General features: G+C 41.4%; 1 protein-coding gene across 2 annotated transcripts; it reads left to right on the forward strand.

The window, feature by feature from the left end:
• The first annotated feature begins 321 nt into the window (after positions 1–321).
• On the forward strand, positions 322–20,775 carry mapk14b (mitogen-activated protein kinase 14b). Of its 2 annotated transcripts, none has more exons than XM_070839759.1 (12): positions 322–732; positions 8,733–8,862; positions 12,189–12,247; positions 13,515–13,626; positions 14,333–14,362; positions 14,566–14,613; positions 14,746–14,860; positions 15,412–15,483; positions 16,795–16,874; positions 17,947–18,025; positions 18,306–18,479; positions 18,587–20,775. In XM_070839759.1, the coding sequence occupies exons 1-12, from the start codon at positions 614–616 to the stop codon at positions 18,652–18,654; spliced, it is 1,086 nt and encodes a 361-aa protein (XP_070695860.1). In that variant the 5' UTR covers positions 322–613; the 3' UTR covers positions 18,655–20,775. The 2 variants fall into 2 exon arrangements, with proteins under 2 accessions (XP_070695860.1, XP_070695868.1); XM_070839767.1 differs by lacking the exon at positions 16,795–16,874 and adding an exon at positions 17,345–17,424.
• Positions 20,776–21,063: the final 288 nt, after the last annotated feature.

Here is a 21,063-nt window from a genome sequence, read left to right on the forward strand (position 1 = left end):
GCAAAGTCCAAGGTGATAATAATATAGGAAATGTACATTATTTCTATTTATTAATGCTGCATAGTTCAGTCATGGTTTCTTTCCTGGGAGATATCTTCTTCCAGTAAACACTGATGTGCTCGTAGCCATTTAACTGGGGTGCTTTCAAACAGGTTCAGTGACAGAGGGAGATTCCCACTCATGTCCACAGTGGGGATGGGATATCCCCTGGTTTCACAATCGCGACTAAATTCTCGCGAGAAAACTGTGATTACCGGGAGCGCGCAGTGACGAATAGACGTACGCGTTCACGTTTCCGCCAGACCAGAGCAGGGAGGAAAATTCACAGAAAGCCAGTCCGGGCTGAGCGTCCTGACCCGCGGAGGAAGTTGTCTCCAAACGCCCCGACGTGCACGGAGAGGTGGGGATTTTTTTTGTTTCATTTTTTGCACCGAATTTGCACGACCGGGCGGCTGAAGTTAGTCGTGATTGAGGAGCGTCTCGAGGTTTTGAGTTCACCCAGAGAGCTGCACCGCACCACGTCGTGCCGCACGGGGAGGAGGAGAGGAGAGGAGAGAGGGCAGAAGTTTCCGAGGGCTTGTTTTGTCGCTGCGCGGCTGGTAAATCCGCAGGAATGTCGCAGAAGGAGAGACCCACTTTCTACCGACAGGAGCTCAACAAAACCGTGTGGGAGGTCCCGGAGCGCTACCAGAACTTATCTCCCGTCGGCTCCGGCGCGTACGGATCCGTATGGTAAGCAGTTGTTGCAGAGCTCACAGCACCCATTGCACAACAGCCAAGCGGGTCCCCACCACCCACAGAGGCCCGTCAGAGTCGCCTCCCTGGCCGGGCTGCCACCAGGAAAGACAGCGAGAGGGGGAATATTAGTTGTGCCCTTTGTTTACATGTCCATACTTTGCTTGTTTTGACTCGACGGCACGCCGTGCACGCTTCGGGCAGGCTCGCATTTCTTCGGCGGGTGGGGATTATTTTTGTTTTTGTGCACAATTTATTTATTTATTTATTTTTTTGTATGCTGCCTGTCTTACTCTGGTCTTGTAAACACCTGTACGTACCGCCGATTTCCCGTAAGCACACTGGCATCTCCGGGATCAAGTTAAACTAGATCCTCGGTGTTAAAGCGTGCAGACTGCCTGCCTTTTTCTGTCGTTTATTTAGTGTCTCTTCTTGGAGAAGACTGATCGTGTCCATGCGTGCGTTTTCTGCCAAAAGTGGTGCCTCCTGGTGAGATATGATCCGTGCTCATTGAACAGCGAGGGTCAGCCAACACATAGCGAGACAATCACCTCGCACCAGAACAGTATTGTGGTCATAACATGGTACTTTACACATCCGCACTTTGCATGCACTATACATTTTCCAGTTGGGTGCAGCCTGCAGAGTGCCAGAAGGTCACGTGGTTTTCGGAAAGTAGGCCCCCTCGTGCACAGTGAGAGCTTTCTATAGGAGCCCATCCGACGAGGATGATGACTCTAGAATGATGTCACCCTTTCTCCCGTTGTGGTACACCCATGACTCACAGTCCCGAGGTTAGATGGTGGCCTCAGCTCTGACGCCTTTTGGTCATCACAAAACCATGGAGGGCACCGCACCTTCATTTTAACTCTGCTGCTAAGTCCTTCCACACCTTGAGTTTTTTTTTTGTTATTGATGGTGAATAAAAGGGGGAAACCATGACCTGATTTTGCATTTCAGACAATCACAGTAAGGCACTAATGTAGAAACAGTGTCTTCATAATAGAAATCAATGTGAGTGGTGAATTGTGCATTATTAATATGCACTTATATCATGACCGAAAGAGTGCGTAAAATGAAAAAGATGGCGTTACCTTTTCTCTTAATGATAACTTCACGTCTGGCCTCGGTAGTTTTTCAGATTCAGCTTTTATTGGCCAACTATGGGAACACATACAAGGAATTTGACTTTGGTTTTTCCACTGCTCTTGTGTACTTACACATAAACAGACAAAAAGGGAGACAAGAACAACAAAGCTGAACAAAGTAAACACACGAACATGAACTTAAGCACAAAAAACAAACATTTAAGGCCTATGTACAATGTAAATATATATGAATATATATAAATATGAGTATAGATGTAAAAAAACTGTGACAGTGTGAAGAAGACACTAGTGCAATGATGCAGATTTATTTTTGCAAAAAAGTAAGGATGGGGGGGATCATTTCACTGAAAAAATTGGCTTCTTGCTCTCTAAGATTCAGAATTGGTGCCAAAAAAAAGAAAGTGCCAAAAGTTATGTGAAGTAAAGGAAAAAAGCTTAACCCAAAGCAAGAGCATGCAGTACAGTAGGGACTTGTATTGCCACAAAGGAGTTACATTTGATTGGGAGGACAGATTCATTAGATTGTGATGAAGTCTGATGAGCGCAAACTCTTCCTTCCCTTCCTTGTATACTTTCAAAATAAAAGCTAGGACAGTGGCATTTTTCCTTGACCACCTGATGCAGACAAAAGAGGCAAAATGCGTTGATACAAAATGATTAAAATCATATTCAGTTTGTTGGCAAATGATCTAGTCTTTACGCCATTATGCCAGAGCAATTTAGCTTAAAAGTAGTATATGTCATGGTGACCGTGGAGCCTCGTGTTCACTTCTGTTTCTTTTTCTGGCCCATTCAGACTGACGGTATTGTCAGAATAGGCGTGGCACAAATATGACAGCCTAGGCGATAGTAAGGGGCTCGGTTGCATTACCAGAATTTGGCAGAACTTCAGACTACAGTGCCAACCCACATCCCCACAGTGATTTAAAATGTAGGCGCAATGTTTGGGCCTATAGGCATAAAATATGTAAATCGCATGTCCTAAATACTCATGATTGGCATTCGCTCGTAACACGGGAGCAATACAGTATGCTCAAAAGCAGACTTTTTTTTCCCTTGAGTGGACATAAAAAGTACACTTTCATTTCACACTGTTACATGATTCTAAATGACCTCATCTTTTTATCTTGAACCTACAGAGCTGCACTCTTCTTCGTATTTTCCTGCTCGCTCAGAAAGTGGCTTCATTATGACTAGTTAGTTTAACTGCCAGTTATCTTTAATAGTGCATTTCAGTGGAGTAAGAGCCTGAAATAGAGCATTCCTTTCTATTTATTCAACTGAGAATCAAATCGCGACACCAATAATCGGAACTGAATTCGAGTCATAGGATTCCCAACGATTCCCACTTAAAAGAGGCCAAATGCATAATTCATCAGCTTCTTCTGAATATGACATCATATGGTCACAAAGCCTTTTGAGTACTTTAGGTAACAATTAATTCTGTATGCAGAGTTTCACCAAGGTGTTATTAGCACCCTTCAGAAGGTGTCTGAAAAGTATAAATAACCTCACAGCACCTACTCTAGCATGTCACCGCTGTTGATCAGTTAGTAAAGTGTTTGTTTGTTGCAGCCATGACATTTCTCATGCACTCAGCTTGAATTCCTCCCAACCATGACTCAAATATAATACACCTGCAACTTAGACACAAGACCTCCTAAGGAAAAAAAAAAAAACCCACTACTACTTTCTCTTTATTTCTGACCCTTGTTCTATTTTTCGAATGGCAGTCTTGGAAGAGATCCAGTGTGGAAAGAAAGCGTTTACAGTGAATGCTGCTGGCTGGGGTTGGTGTATGGACTGTGTGCTGAGTGCCTCGTGTTGTTCAGTCTAGGTTTCTCAGCTGAGCAGGAGCAAGCATGAAACTCATACAAGCCCACAGGGCATGTATGCATATTAAATCGATGGCTTGTTGTCAGCTCTGTGCAGGAAAATGAATTATGGCTGGAAAATAGTATGTAAATATTTTAGGCTTTGGTAAAATCAGAACAATAATTCCCCAGATATGCACAGAACGGTAAAAACACAGGCCAACATTATTAAGCCTTATAAAGAGCTTTTTAGATGTAATATTATTGTTGTTGGTGGTAGTAATAGTATTATATTAGTATTATTTTAGAGTGAAATCATCACTGTTTGGCACTACAACAACAATTTCCTTTATAAACACACAGATCAGGAACATAATGTTTTCCTGCTTTCTTTCAGATGTTCACAGAAGTAATCTTTGAATGTTCCATTGACGTAGACGCCGACATTTAAAGCTGCTATTGATTTGTTCAGAAAACCATTTCCTTGCCTTGCTTATTACCTCCGTGCACTCAAATGTCTTACACTTCAATTTACCATTAAAATCATTGTATTCCTTTTCTGCTGTATGCCCAGCATGTGTCTATTGGCCACCACTCCCAGTTTCCTTCACTGATTCCAGCATCCACTTTGTCTCATCTGAAGTCTCAGATTAAGAAACGATTGCATGATGAGGTCAGTCTGGTGAGAACGTGCAATATTGTGGCAAGTTGTGGCTGACGCACTTGGTTTGAACCTCAGGGAAATATGTGCCGATTTGTCAGCTCTTTAAACAAACAGAGGGCTTAAATTTTAAACCCAGCAATTTTGCATGACTTCAGGTTCAGTATTCACTCATGTGACTGAGTGCATGTGTGATGTCAGAAGCATAAAACCACTCATTTTAGTCTAAAGTCATAGAGGGTTTAGAGCCCTAAAGCATCCCGGTGTAAAGAACCCATGGGAGCTCAGACAGCTGAAGATACAACTTTTTGTAAATGTTAGTGTTTGAGACGATGTAAAAGGAAGAAATCATGTGTTGGACTAATGAGTTTCTCCATTAAATCATTTTTAATATACATTTACCTCTGTATGTTATGCACTTATATTTCTTCATGCTCTTTATAGATTAGTGTTATTAAATAAAATGCACCAGGCACATGTCTCAGTTTAAGTAGCCCAACAATTTATCTATAAAAGCCACGAGTCTGCCAATCTACAAAACATTTTAAAAACACATGTAAGGTGGATAAACTAGGAGACTCATTATTCATTAAGTACTGTTCAAAAGACTAACTGCTGCATCTGACCCACTTGCACATAAAAAGGAGCTTCATTGTCTAAGTTAAAAAAAAAAAACAGTCATACATGACTTCTCAGTCTTGATTCTCAAACTCAGACCTCCCTGGACCACATAGAGGTGGGAACTAGTTTATGTGGGAGGTTGTGGAGGGACAGTTGAGTGGTTCATCAGTAGCACTGTAAGCAGAGCGGATCAGAAAATGAGTGCGTTTTATAATGTGCCTCATAATAATTTAATTAAAGATGGACCGTGGATATCCTGGGGTTATTGCTACTGGCGTGCAAACATCTTAATCAGGTTATCTTACGTACACAAAGGTCATAATCACAGTGTGGGTCTTTTAACAGAGCCTGATTAATAAATTTGTTACGGTTGCCATGTGTACGTTGGAGACAGCAAGGAAATGCGGGACAGATCACTGCTAAACACGACAATACGCTCATTAAAACTTGTTCCACTTCTCTCCTCCTGTTAAGTGCACATTGTTCTACCTGACTGTTATTGTACGGCTGTTAGTGCCGTTAGAATCATAAACAGATGCAACAGCAGTAACAGTAACTGTAGGCCTATATACCTGCTAGTGTCCTTTCCATGATGACTGAGAGAACTTTTATGGACAGATTGATAATTTGTTATGCTTGCAATTAATTAATAAGTTGGTCTTAACACGAGTTATTTGCAGGTATTGTAATTCGAATCAGTCACGAACAACTTGAAATATCTGCTGAGGGAAAATCTAAATATGTACTCAGGTTTCTTGTGCTTTGTTGTTTCTGTGAGGACAAACAGGTGAGATGGCGCAGTGCCTCATTTGACTGTTACGTCAGCCAAACGGGTCAGGCTCATATATTATCTCCATTCTTGTTTGACCTGTGTTTAGGTGACGTGTCGGAGCAGTTAAATGCTTCTAAAACAGGTTGTGTTTTTCTTAATCTCACTATTAATCATTTTAACATGCACACAGATGTTTTTGTCTTGCTTTCTCCCAGTAGAGCCGATCCTGAACATCTGTTGACTGGATTCTTTCAATATGGTGCTGACTCAGTTTTGTGAAAGTTTTGTCAAGATGCTCGTCGTTTTACAGATGAGATAAGTCTGATATGGTGTTATTTATACAGTTCCTATTTTATTTTTATTCCGTTCCATAGTTTGCACTTCTTATGTGCTCTTTTTAACCACCGTCTCTAGTTTTATTTTGCTTTGTAAACCACTTTGTAATGTTGAGAGAAATACTTTATCATCATCATCATGATAGAAGACACAGAGATGTACATTATATTGTAGTATTAACATTTATATGTTTATGGTAACACTTAAAGTCACTGTAAATGAAGCCACAAGGCTTGTAATGTGCATGCCAAGATGTTATAGTGTCAGCCTAAACATGCCAACATGTCAGACTCTGATAAGAAACCGTATGTGTCTGTGTGCAGATTGGAAAAGGTGGAGAAAACGATCATTTAATGCTCTGTTTAATTTTATTAAAAGCGGCACAAGAAAAGCTTCACAGTTGTAGTGACATTGCTGTAGAAGAGTCGGGAATTGATGGGTTTTGTGGGAGAGCCTTTATTCGTCGTCCCTGTCAACCTCTTGTGAAACTCATCTCTTGAAACGTGAATAGATGGAAGCAGGAAGGGCAGGGCAGGGCAGGACAGGACACTTACTGCAGACAACAAGTCTTTTGCAGTGCACACTTGCCTGTGTACTCGCTCTGCCTTTCTGTTGGTCAACACACTGCTGACGACCACTCCCTCGCTACGATCGCCGTCTCATAATGCTGTTCCTTTTTACAGCCCACATTTTTATGACCATTGGTTATTGCACTTCCATTTATTACAGACTAATAGGATGATGTATGCTCAGGCCCGTCTTGTTTGTCCTGCAGATTAGCAGCAGTTTTAAGGACGATGTGCATGTGACTTTTTTTTTTGTCATTTAGCTTTGGTATACTCTGTTTACTGTGTATGGGTTTTTCCTTACAAGTGACGCACACTCAAGTTGTTCTGCAAGCCTGGAACATAGAGTACACTGGGTGTGGGAGATTATCTGACTTGCTGGATAAAACGCACTGCTTATCTTAATGTTCTTCTCATGGATGCATGACACTCAGGACTTCTGTGCACTCTCTGTTGGTTGCGTTATACGCTAAAAACACAGGTATGCTGATCTCCCAGTCATGTGCAGCTAAAAGGTCGACTGCTCAAATCTCTCAATCGGTTTGCGAAATATGTTGAGGGGAAATTACTCTAATCTCCTACCGTAATGACTGCTGTCGACATGGCCTTGAACTAAACTCTTAACCGAGAGGCCGCATTGCAGCCCGGCACTGGGTCAGTAGTCCAGATAGTTTTAGTAGCGTGCACCAACATATCAACAAGTTTCAATCTCTCACTGCAGGTCCTCTGGATTTAATTTGCATTTGATGTAGTTTGCAAAAAGACAGACGCACAACCCCATCTCCATTTTTCAACCCCCACTGGCCTGTTTATTGTAGACCACAACAAACAAACCATTACTTGTCAACACAAACTCAGCACAGTTTATTCTTTTTTTGAATGATTTTGCAGTCATTCATTTGTGATGCAGCTTAAGTGATTGACCTGGAAGGAATGTGGTTTATTGTAAGTGGGTCGTGCTCCCTCACAGATACAGGAAATGCAGCGATGTCACACTTCTTGGGGAGATGAGGCCCATCTGTCTCTCTCTTTACCACCCTCACAATGTCTGTCTGTCTCCGTGGACAAGTGTCTTGCTTTTTACAGCGTGTTCAGGTTTGATCCATCCTATATCCTGGTAAAATTATGGTTATTATCAATTCTTAGACTATATTTTATATATTTTAGCAGCGTTGCTTATTCTACAGCAGTAGACCAAGAGCACATTTCACTCTCAGCTTTTGTGTTGCACTTTCTTTGTCTGTGTTCTGTTTGCCACACCTTTTTGTTCTTCTTTTTTTCCTTCTTTTTGCACTGGCTCCACACTGACAATGATGTATTGTGTTACACCATTAGAATGGAATCAGTAACATAATGAATAAAAGGATGAATTATGACTGACGGCCATGCGCACTCACGTGGACAGCTGCAGCAGACTTGTAGGACAGATTTTGTTAAAATGGAAATGCCAGAATCAGACGTTACATTTGCACTGTTAACAGTTATATGGCACTGAAGGTCACATCGCTAATCTTTTGATAATATTTTGATGGATTGGTCTAAAAAAAGTTGTAGTCAGCAGTGCATTTCTGGAATGAGTTAAGTATAATACAGTGTTGACTGTAGCTGTTAAAACTGATTTTCAAAGGCCAGTGTCAAGTGGTCCTGGACGTTATGTGTTAAGCCAGGCGGTTACATTTATAATATCAACTCCCTGGAATGTTGTTGATATTAATGTAATCGACATTAATCAAAAAGGACCACTGTCTGAACACTGTTTCTTATAAGCAGAGATGCACTGACCAACATGGTGTTGTATTAATTCTTTTCTCAGTAAAAAATTTGTTTTTTTCACACTCATGTTGTTGTACATCATGCAGTTGATATTTGACAACACGTTCAGTCATGTTCACCCATGCAGCCTTAGGCTGCACAGTATAATTAGAAGCGAAACCAAGAGCTCTGTCTTATGCAATTATTTGCTGTGTTTACTGGATTTTGGCCACCTACGCAGTCTAGTGAAACATCTCACCATTAGTTAAATCAAGAGAAATGTTTTAGGTTTTGATCTGACAATTGTTATTTGCCTGATGTATTTCAGGTCTTACCAGTTTCAAAAACTCTCTGTTTGTCTTGCAGTTCAGCGTATGATGTGAAGAATCCCCTGAAGGTAGCAGTGAAGAAGTTGTCCAGACCCTTCCAGTCCATCATTCACGCAAAGAGAACCTACAGAGAGCTGCGGCTGCTCAAACACATGAAGCACGAGAACGTGAGTCACCTGCAGCCAACCCACCCTCTCCACCACTCCCCCAGTCTTAAATCTGTGTGTATGTGCATTGTGCATTGTTCTGTAGTTTAGCTCATAAGCAAGGATTGCATATGTGTACGCATGAAGTTGCACATAAGGCTTTAGTACTAACTTGCAGAGGCAGGCACTACTCACCACTGTTTACGTTGTTATGCTGTCTGTTTCCGTACTGGAGCTTATTCAGATCTGCCCTTAGGAATGTAGTTAGGTGCTTTGAGACCCATGTGACAGAGGCGTTAATATGGAGCTAAAACTAGAAACTGATAAACACCTGCACTAGCAGAGCTCAGGCTGTTTGACCACTTAAAATGATCTGTTCGCATGGACACCTGTTTTTTTTTTTTTTCTTTTTTGAAGAGGGTGAACAACCCCATTTGAAGGCACTGTAATGTGCACCCAATCTACAGTCACTCGGGTAATGAAATTAATAAAAATAATAATAACTTGGTATATAAATAGCGCCTTTCAAGAAACCCAAAGACGCTTTACACACTATACATACTATTCAATCGTCCATGTCCAATGTACATGCACATACATCAACAACAACATACATGTGCTATACAGTATCAGAGTATGGGATCAGATGGGTAAACTAAAGAGCAGAGGGGGTGCCTCACTCTCCTCCAGCCGACTTTAAAAGCCCTCCTATCCACACAACAACAGCAGTATAGGTGGATTTAAGAAATGGCAAACCAATATGTTAAACGGCGCAAAGTGTTTTCTTGTTAGTTTCACGAGTGACAGCATAAACACACACGAGCAGTCTGGCCTCATGCAAGTGGGACTGTGGTCAGTGTGATGTCCTATTAGAAGAGATTTTCCCCGTGAGTGATCAAAGTGCGTTGTGCTGCACCACTTGGTAAGCAGTGAGTCACCAAACAGGTTTACAACTGCAGTCCAATCACCATCTGTGGTGTATTTTTTTTTTTCCCTCCATCTTACTTTAATGTTTTAGGACTGTGGGTTTAGCTCTCTCCGCCATCTCTGCTTTGGTTTTGGTTTTCTGTGTGTTTGTGGAAGCACTACGCAAACACTTGCCCACGTACACAAATGCAGTGCCTGGCTGCTACTTGTGTGCTGGTGGTGTAGCCAGCTAACACACCAAATAGTGTAGAGCCTCTTGTGTTATGTAATGTAGCACCGGTTATAGTTTCTCAAGCTGCAGTACAGATGATGGGTTTCTATGCACTGTGTGGGAGCAAGTCAACTGATGAATGGTGTGTATGAGTGTGTGAGTAAGACTGGAAGTTTCTGTCGGTGCTGTTAGGGTCTTTTTAGGGGCAAAAAGGGAAGTTTGAATAGTAAAGAGTTCACTCAGTAGTTTGCTGTTGGCCATTGTAATGGGTACAAATGGCTTGTTTTCAGAGCTCACTGATGAGTTACATGGTGGACTGGTGCTTTCTCCAGTATTATCAACCTGCAGGCACTGAGAAGCTGTTTTTAGAGGATGAACGCAGAGAGGAAAAAAGAAACCAGCCTGAAGTATGGAAAGTCTCAAAGGGGGAAACCCACCAGCAGCAGTGAAACACCACGAGAACAGCAGATCTTGTGGCTTACTAAATTACTTTTTTTGAATCCTGTTTTCTATACCAGCCCTTATTTGACTACTGGAACAGCTTGAGCACCAATGTTGAGCAGTTTGGGTATTAGTGTTGCACGTTGCACTGGTACTGCTGGTAAAATACCTCCAGACCATCTATTTGAGGTTTTACATGGGACCAGGATTATTTAGGATTACATAGAATCAGTGCCTACATCACTGTGCTAAATGCAAGATACATATAAATGTTAGTAAAAAACTGACTTGCATAACAAAACCACAATATAATCTGTTTTTGTCTGAGTTGTGTAGCACATACAGCTTATTTAAAAGGTTATATCGTTTGTGATCATTAATGAGCATATTGTTGCTAGGTTGGGTTTCATCATAACAGGGAAAATTGCATAAAGCTGTGCTTTTTTTGTCCTTAAATCATCAAAGTGTTTTAATACATACCTAAGCTTGCTTTACATGGAGAGAGACTCTGTGTTTTGCTCCCTCTGTTGCCAGGAGATTCCCTGGGTTTTGATTTTGGAAAGCCTGACTGAACCAATCGGCTGTTTTTTGTGGCTCCAGCCCACCAATCAGCTGTGGGTTTGTGCCCTGTGTGGGCGGGCTGCTCCTGTGTTTTTCACAATACCTATCCACCTCAGTCTCTCTCCGGGGGGGGGGGCGGGGGCAGGGTCGGCACTCAGGGCTGCTCTCTGCCAGTGTGCTAGCATGCATGCGTACATGCATGAATATGTGTATGTAAATGTATTGTAGACACACACACACACACACACACACATATTATTATCCTCTAACATGTTTTCCTACAAGTCTTTGTTCTCTTTCTCTTCTTTTTGCTCAAACCTGAAAACTCTTCAAAACAAATCTGTTATGTGCGCATAATAATTGAAGTCTTACATAGTGTTTTAGTCATACTTTGTCACTGTCACTTTTTTTTTTTCCTGTCACGCAGTCACACATTCAATTATCCATTGTAGTAAAGGTTCCTGCAAACGGCATGTTCAACCATTTAATGGCACTATTACACACATCTAATCTCCAGAGGTGTTGCATTTGTTTTTATTCATAATTATTATAACACCGTCAATAGTGAAAAGCTATGACAAGGAAAGGTGCTGTTGTTGGAACAAACACATTGAACCAGTTAAATGTAACTCAGGCGAGTATGACACCTTGCCTTTGGGTGTTTTTTCTTTCTTAAGTGTATTTTCCTGTGTTCACACTTGTTCACACCATTGACACATTACTAATGCCTGTCCTGTTGGTGTGGTGCACAAACTTAACCAGACAATGTTCACTTCCTCTGAAATCATATCTGATGTGGTTGTTATCAGCCCCACTCATGTGATTAAACCACTTCATAACCAAAACAGAACGCAAAGATAACTTTGTGTACGTCACTTTGTGTAGAAGCCAGCATTAGTCTGGAGTAATGTAACATGGGAACACTTGGATGTTTGTTTGACTGCAGATATTGCAGAACAGGATAATATCAAGGTTAAGTTGTTTTAAGCCCGCAGAAATGTCACACAGCTGATTGTCGGTTTGTTGTCCCCTATTGGCGGCTGTGTTATCAAAAAGGAAGCACAACTTGTTTTTTTTTGCATTAAAAGCAATCGTGCTGATAACTAATATTTATGAAATAGTTGCATTTTTGTTCACTTGGAATTTTTGTCACACAAATAAATGTTGTCAATATTTGCTGACCGTTGACCTCTCTTTTTGCCCTCAGGTGATTGGTCTGTTAGACGTTTTCACACCAGGGACAAGCTTAGAGGAGTTCAATGATGTGTAAGTCACACTTTTTGTCACCCCTTTGTTTCTGTGTTTCTAGTTTTTCCTGCGTCTCTCTGTGAATCCTTGGTGTTTCTTGTTGTCAGGGTGTCTCTCTTTGCCTCCCTTCCGTCTTAATCTTTCCCATAGCCTTTCCCTCATTCTTATACATGAAACCCGTCATATTAGCAGATGACTGCGAGATAAAAAAAAAAGTGAAAGTAGAGTTACAAACACGTCTCTCTCCTTCAGCTCTTACCTTCACCTGTGTCTAACATGTGGCAGGTTTCACCAGGGTGAATATAGGGTTGACACGTGCGCTGTGCACATCACAGCTAGTTGCCATGGTAACAGCCATCTGGCAGTCTCTGGGGGTACTGTGTGTGTGTGTGTGTGTGTGTGTGCGCGCACGCACGCAGAATACTCAATCAGTGTCCTTGAATTCTCTGCATGCTGTGTGGCGTCATTAGGATGTTGCACATTTGTGGAAATGTGAGATGAAGTGGCACACAGACGGCAAGCACTGAAGTTACACAATAAAGATGCGACACTTCCCTTTTCATGTGACCAGTAACAAAGACAGGAACAGCGTGAAATCGATCCTGCTATTGCAATGCAAGAGAAGCAGATGCACAGATTTGACATCAGTTATTATCGGCTTGTATATTTATTTAGTTTAGTGCCAGTTAGTTTCCTAAGTGGATTTGCTTGTTTCTTTTTACATTTTATTGTTTAAAAATGTTTAGTTTTAGTTTAGTTTTTCTATTAAAATATGGTAGATTTAAGAAGTTCAAAATTAGTAGTGGAGTACAAACACAAGAGTTTGATGGTAGTTGACTCTCAGTCATGTAGACATGTTCCCAGCCTCAATAAACATCACTTCCTCCTCGGGCTGCTTGTGTTGACAAATTTACCACACTGACAAAGACTGAACCTCAACAAAACATTTCTTGTATATGTTTATTTTACTCAAGCGAGGTGTGTAAGTACTTTTTTCACACCTAGTTTTAGTTTTAGTTAGAACTAAAAGGACCCTGCTTAAGACATGCACACGTTTTCTATAACTGGCCCTCTTCAGCTGGTCTGTTGGCTGAATAAGCGCTCTATTTGTTCTCCTTTTGCCACGCTTCATAATCGAATGAGTTCGAGATTTTTTTTCACAGTATTTTATAAACTGTAACAACACAAGTAATAAAAGGACCAATGCAAATTAAGTTAAACTTGCTTAAGACAAAAGAGACGCAGGAGCTGCAGGATCTGATTGGCTGCACTCTTCTATTTGCAGGTACTTGGTGACCCACCTAATGGGTGCAGACCTCAACAACATTGTCAAGTGTCAGAAGCTGACTGATGACCACGTCCAGTTCCTCATCTACCAGATCCTAAGAGGCTTAAAGGTCAGTGACCCTTCCAGTGTAGCACTTGCTTTGTTAAGACATTTTCACATCGATGGTACGTTTGCTCTGGTCCGGATCAGTTGAGGAGTTTATAAACTTGGATCTATCACTACCAACCACATGAGATTATTCACTCCACTTATTTGTCAGATGTGTCTGGTTGGGGAAATAAGGAAGTAAATACAGGAAGAAGATCCTGTGTTCTGGGCCAGTGCATATTTCTGTGAGAGAAACATTTGCTTTTGCAAGTAAACGTGGATCTTGTTCTTTCTACAGATAGCTGTTACTACTAGAAACAGTTAACATGCTCTGCTACATCCCAGAATGCAAAGCAAAGCACACTTGGCTAGAGGAACCATTTAGCTTATATTTGCTGAGTAATTAAATTTTAGTTCGGGTGTGACTGAGCCGAGACCACCTCCTGTAAAACGTCTCGGTGCGGTTGTTTTGATGTATACTAAAGTGTGATTACTGCGTTCACACTTACTCAAATGAATCACACAATGGAGTAAAACCAACCAGTCGGATTTATCCGGACTAAAAAGCACTGGTATGGTACACCCTTACAGTAGTTTGGTAACTGTGACACATTGTTACACACTAATGCAGTAAAATATAATGTTGAATAGACTTTCAGTAGTATTGTGTTCAGGTTGAGAGTATAAGATAAGTTTAATCATCATTATTTTGTTGTTTTTCCCTACAGTACATCCATTCTGCAGACATCATCCACAGAGTAAGTTCTGATTATGTTCCATGTCCTTTTTAGGTAAACTTAAGTTCTGAAATCTGAAGGTCAAACCCCCTTCAGTTATCCTACAATATATGATGTTTGGTAAACATAAACAGGGAAAACCAGATAGCAGGATACCCCCTCCATCTCTCTGTTGCTTCTGTAATCCTGTCTTGACTTTTCCTTCTTTCCCCTTTTCTCTTCAGGACTTGAAGCCCAGTAACCTGGCTGTGAATGAAGACTGTGAGCTCAAGGTGAGAAATTGAAACAAGGTCCACCGTATATGAATTAGCCGATCATGCGGAGTGGAAGGTATTCAATTGTGCACACCGTTTTCTCATCTTACTCTCTCTGGCTTCTACAAAAACATCCCCTCATCCCTTCAGATCCTGGACTTTGGTTTGGCACGGCACACAGATGATGAAATGACGGGCTACGTGGCCACCCGGTGGTACCGAGCCCCGGAGATCATGCTCAATTGGATGCACTACAACATGACAGGTACATACAGATTTAACCACACAGCTGTGGGCTGCAGCTGAATCTTGTGCAGCTTCACTCAATTGAAATTGAATTGACACAGCTTGCTGACACCTGTGTGTTGAAGGTGATTTTAGAGAAACTAGGCCAGCTTTTCAATTTTCTGGTGGATTCAATGTGATTACAAGCTGCAACACTAGCCAGAGCACCCAAAGCAGTTGTCTTACAAGGCTTTGTGTTGTTGGTTTAAAAGGTCAAATCAATTAGTTATGTTGCCATTTGCTGTGCCAGCAGTTGTAAGGCTCTGTTTATAGTGTCTGCTGTTGCTCTACTTCATAATTTTTCGTATATAATATTTCCACTTGCTTTAAAAAGCAGCTCTTAGTGTGTTTTTATCTGTGCATTATGCTTTTGAAAAGCTTGGGCTGAAGGGAGGAAGTAGGTCACTCTAGATAAAAGTGACTAATGAATGTAATGTAACCAATACTGAATATGAAGGTTATAACAGCTTATATCATATTAATCATTCACTGCTCTGTCTGTTTTGCTATTTTTCTATTTATCTGTAATAGTGGATATCTGGTCGGTGGGCTGCATCATGGCTGAACTACTTACTGGACGGACGCTCTTCCCTGGCACCGACCGTATCCTTTCACTGCTGTCACTGCCATGCAAGAATAAAATGGCTCCTTGGAGTCAGCCTGTGCTGTTGGTCTCGAGGTAGCAGACAGATACATACTATTGTTTTGTGTATATACTTTTGATCAGATTTAAAGATTAGCTGCTTGAGATTTATTCTTTCCTGCATTCAAGTCTCTCGCACAAGCTGTTCCTTTGTTGCCAGAACCACAGTGTTTGAAATGCTCCCAATTTTACTCCAAGCTGCCTCAAAAGCATTGCTGAGTATTTACTTTTGTGAGCTGCATGCCAGAGTAGTCAAGGAGGCTTGTGATTGTTTGAGTGAGTGTGTGCATGCATGCACGTGATAGAAGTTGGTCCCTGTGGTCGATGACTCAGCGCTGCCCACTGTTGTCTCCACTGTTTCTCCAAGATACAGCACACCTTCCTGTTTCCCTCCCACAAAGCTTCCCGTGGACAGCAGCAGAACATAACAATGTTTTAATATTTTAATACAAAAACGCACAGAAACATTCTGTGGACACACACATACACACACACACACACATTCAAATGCGAAAGTTGGTACACACTGCTGAGGTCACGGTACTGTTGAAGATCAAAGGCATGGGCTCGCTGTTGTACATTGTGTTTGTGATTCCTGCTCTAAAGGATCAATCAAACCATTCAGTCCTTCACTGCATGCTCTGTGGGTGTGGGTGTGTTTCGTGTGTACTCTCAGCACATCTAAATCACCTAGAGGGAAGGTGGATCTAACCACCTACGAAGCATAGCTGAATATACAGGGTACAATAGTCTTTCTGTTGTGTCTCATTCTACCTGTCTCTAAGAGAGGTGATCTTTGCACATGTGCATAGAGGCTACAGGTGGGAGGAAGTGAGAGGGGAAAGATACTGAAAATGGTTGCAGATCATAGTCCAAATGCTGAAAAGACAATTAACAGATTTATATGAAAACGACTGTCAGTCGCAGCCCTACTTTCCTTGCAGTTTTTTTCCCCCACTGCGAAGCTTCCAAAATTCCCCAATATTGCATGGCATTTTTGCCCAATTAAACAGCACAATGTAACCGTAAGTAACAGAGGATACAGTTATTAATTCTGGGAGTTTTGGATTGTTTGAGCATCAAAGGTTGTAGTCAGTAACTATCAATTATGCATCACAGTGTCTGACACACATCCCAGTACTTTTGAATGAACAAATGAAAGCATATTATATCAGATACAAATGACAGCTTTGCTTGTTGTCCCTCTGACCCCTCTCTTCCCTCTCCAACACCATCCATCCCTCCTGTTTTCCTTCATGTGAGTGTGGTAGACATTGATCAGTTGACGCTTATAATGAAGCTCGTCGGAACCCCAGGGCCCGAGCTCTTGAAGAAAATCTCCTCGGAGGCTGTGAGTGTCGAGCACCATCCCACCCAGCTCTGTTGCACTGCCCCTCCTGCCTGTGTTTGCGTTGCCTCTGTGTTGCCCTGGCAAGAGTTAGACAGCCTACTTTACTACTTTGTATTGCCACTGCTACTTCTAAGCTGCCCTCAAATGGTGTGTTTTCTTAATGGCTTTAGTTGCACTTAAGCACAAGTCTTTGATTCCCATTTTTCAGCCTTTACTATGAACTGAGTCTCGGGTGCGCTGGGTTACAGTGTCCATACATCTTTGTACAGTAAATACCTGGATACTTAATCATAGGTTAGAGTTGGTGAGGGTTGCTGTATATCGAACTTCAGAAACTTCATCCCTCTTACATCCTCTTCATCCTCACCCTGTGTGTGTTTCCCCCCCTTCTCCACAAACTTCCCTTACCTACTAAGCTTTTTCACATGCTGACCTCCATGTTATGATGCCCCTTGACTCGGAAGCTTTAGATATAAACCAGCTGCAGCAGATAATGCGCCTGACGGGGACGCCCCCAGCCTCCCTCATAAGCAGGATGCCCAGCCATGAGGTGAGACACATGCCCTCCGCCTTCCCGCACCCCCCACCCCCCAGCTGGATTCAGGGCACCAGCCGTTACCCACAGTCCTGTTCACAGACGGATACCCTTAGACCCGATGTGGTGTTTTTGAATTTCTTCTGCCTCTGCTCCCACTCTATTTACTCCCTGTTTCCTCTCTGACTCACCATGCTTGCCTCAGCAAGGCCTCACAGGGTGCTTTGCCAGTTTACTCTGATGAGCTATCTATGGTGACACATTTATTCTGAAAATTGGGGCACAATGTTCGTGTAATGCGTGTGATTTGAGTCGTAATTAAAGTGCTTGAAGCATGCCTTAGTGGAAGGATGTACAGTTATAATATTTTCTGCCCCCAGTACATTTGATAAAGCAATGCTAAGCATGTCAAAAGATTATTGTATTTAAAGATGCACACCACACATGAACACAGATCACCACAAAGTGCAGCATTACACTGCTGTATTTCTGTAAGATCTTTTTCAGTTTTGCTGTTTTGTTCAACTTTTGTCACAGGCGAGGAACTACGTCAACTCACTCAGCCACATGCCCAAGAGGAACTTTGCTGATGTGTTTCTTGGTGCTAACCCTCTTGGTAAGTTCCCTTTTCAGCATCAGGCCATGGCTGACACTACGCCTGGCTCACGGAGTCCCTCTAGTGGTGTCATGAAGTCACTGTCCTTTTTTACATTTATTTGTTTGGTCCTCCTGTTTATCCTCTGTTGTAGTTTATTCAATGTAAATCATCCACTATGGAGAATATGTAGTAACTGTTTATCTATAATCACACTTTACTGGATAGGTGTATAAAGGTTTAAATTGGTGTTTTCTGCCTTTCACACACTCATCATTGTTCTCTCATTGCTGTGTTCAAGCGGTGGACTTGCTGGAGAAAATGCTGGTGCTGGACACAGACAAGCGGATCACAGCATCTGAGGCTCTGGCTCATCCGTACTTTGCCCAGTACCACGATCCAGACGACGAGCCCGAGGCGGAGCCTTACGACCAGAGCTTCGAAAGCCGTGAACTGGAAATCGAGGAATGGAAGAGTAAGTCGGCACATTGCAGATGCCTGCTAGATGTAACTTGTGTATGCAATGGAGTGATTTAGAAGTCACTTATCAATAACCTCACACACTTCTTTATTGTCTCTCAGGGTTAACCTACGAGGAGGTAGTCAGCTTCGAGCCACCGTCATTCGACGGAGACGAGATGGAGTCTTGAGGAGGAGGCGGCGCCTTTTCTTCCATCTTTTCATTTTCTAAGAAACACTCTTTAAGGACTATCAGTCTCATGTGACTATCCACCACTCTCCTCACACATGCGCACAACTATGACATTTAAGTGCCTGCCGTCAGTCATCTCCGGGGGACGTTGTGATACCAGGGATCAAACTCAACATCCCGCTGTTCCCTCTGTCCCCCACTTTGCCGCTTTTGTTACTCTGCATCCCAACGCGCCGAGGCAGACTTTAATTCTCCCTATATTTTTAGCGAGTTTTTACCTCAGACATTTACTGTTTATATCAATCCCCTCTTTGATTTAGAAAACTAGAAACTACATGTCAGTATCAAATTGGAGAAATTGAACTGCTTAGGCATATTTTATATAATCGTACAACTTAGTAGTAATTAATATTATAGGAGAAAAGTTTGATTGAAAAGATTCAAAACTGCAGTGTGTCTAAAGTTTATCTTTCCTCCACACATTGAAATTAAATATTTCTATCATCGTATAGAACTGTGTAAATATGACAAATAGTATTTGTACATACGTCAAACCAGTAACCGTAATGGTCATAATGGCTGAGTCACACTTCAGCCAACCCCTTTGACAGTATGAATTTCATTACTAGAGTTTAGCCTAAAATGGCATATAAAAAGATACAGTATGTAATTTAATACAAGTATGTATAGGATAGGCTAAAAAATCTGTAAAATATTGACCATGCATTTAAGGTTTTGTATTTTTTATGGTTGGATTTGAAGGCTTCCAGTGTCCATTTTTTTCCCTTTTTTAACCAAAATATGAGTTTGGAGAATATAGAGACTTGGCTTATGTATTCTGTTTAATTCTTTCCTTCATATCAGTTCATCTCTTAGCACTTCTGATCTGTTGTTTCAGAATGTTTATCACAAGCTACAGCACCACATCTGCATCATCTGCATGATAAAGCCAGACTTGGCTCGTTCGTTCATTGAAATGTGACTTCTCTCACCACAACACAAACTGACAATGTACTTTTAATCATATCGCATTTATAAAACACAGTTACTATTAATGTTTATTGAATGTTGGAGGCACCAATTTGCCCCGTATTTATGATCTTTTGTTATGTTGTTTGTATATCGATGTAAAAGAGAATATTATTTGTCAGAATTTAGGGTTCTTTTTATTATTTATGGAGAGCTTATTCTATCAGAAACCAAACGTATCATCAATAATCTCACACTTCAGTAAAGCCGCGGTGACTGCAGTTACAGCTTGTGTACCAGAGCCAACAAACTCATTAAGATGTTGCAGACGACCAAATAGTTTTAAATCCATTTGATGAACTCATTTTGCAGTTGATTCAAATCTGTTTTGCTTTTTTTCTGGAATTTCCAAGTTTTGAGTGGCATTTATTTATCTTATTGTGTTCCCTGAGGTACTGCCCTCCAAAAGTATCCTATTTTCAAAGACAAGCAGAAATCAAAGCAAAATACGAGTACGTCAGCGTTTTGTATCGACATACAAACCACTGAACAGTAGACTCTTACTTCTGAAGTGTGCTACAAACATTTACAGTGTTTTCCCATATGAGCCGTTTCAGGAGTCAGATTACCTTCACATGTGACAATACAAGCTCTATCCACAGTTGCTCTGGCTAACGTCAACCAAACGATATCCGTTTCTCCACTATTTCATTTGCAACTGCCTGTTTCCATGTAGTACTTTTTTTCTAATGTATTTTATTCGTTGTGTTAAATCAAGATTTGATGTCATTCTGTGATTCTGTAATATTGATTGTTTTTGAGCAATGTTAGAACTATATTTGTCGTTCATTTGAATAATTTAGCAGGGCACGTTTGTGGGGGGGAAAAGAGTGTACGTTTACTCACTGGATGCTGAAGGGCAATGCTGAAGCCTCATTCTTTTGTAGTTTTAAAACGACAACTCCATAAGTTAGATTATTTATCTTGTCCATATCCCGATGTCCGCAGTTAATTTGGTTATGCAATCTTTGCCTGAGATGTGTTCACATGTTTTTACTATGTTCTTTACCACCTGTACCAAGACAGCACGTCATGCCACCTGTAAATACCACCATTAGTAAATAAAGGCTACTATTTTTCAAACCTGTAACAGTGCACAGTTTGTTGTGGTGAGTTTTAGCTGTCAGTGTGAAACCACTGGGTGGCAGCACAGTGTTGGGTGTAGGGTAAACCTGTAGGGAAAGAAGGTGAAGCAAAGTAGAAATAAAGGGCTTATTATTTAGAATAATCAGTTTATTTATAGTGCAAGTCTCTGCCCACTTAACAGAATAAATAAACACTGGACACACACACATGGATACCTGCATGCATGCACACACAGAGGCGGGATCCCAATCCTCAATGTTAATATATTAATACAACAATAATCAAGTCAAGG

The sequence above is a fragment of the Pempheris klunzingeri genome, chromosome 2 (assembly GCF_042242105.1).
Source record: "Pempheris klunzingeri isolate RE-2024b chromosome 2, fPemKlu1.hap1, whole genome shotgun sequence".
Classification (NCBI taxonomy): domain Eukaryota; kingdom Metazoa; phylum Chordata; class Actinopteri; order Acropomatiformes; family Pempheridae; genus Pempheris; species Pempheris klunzingeri.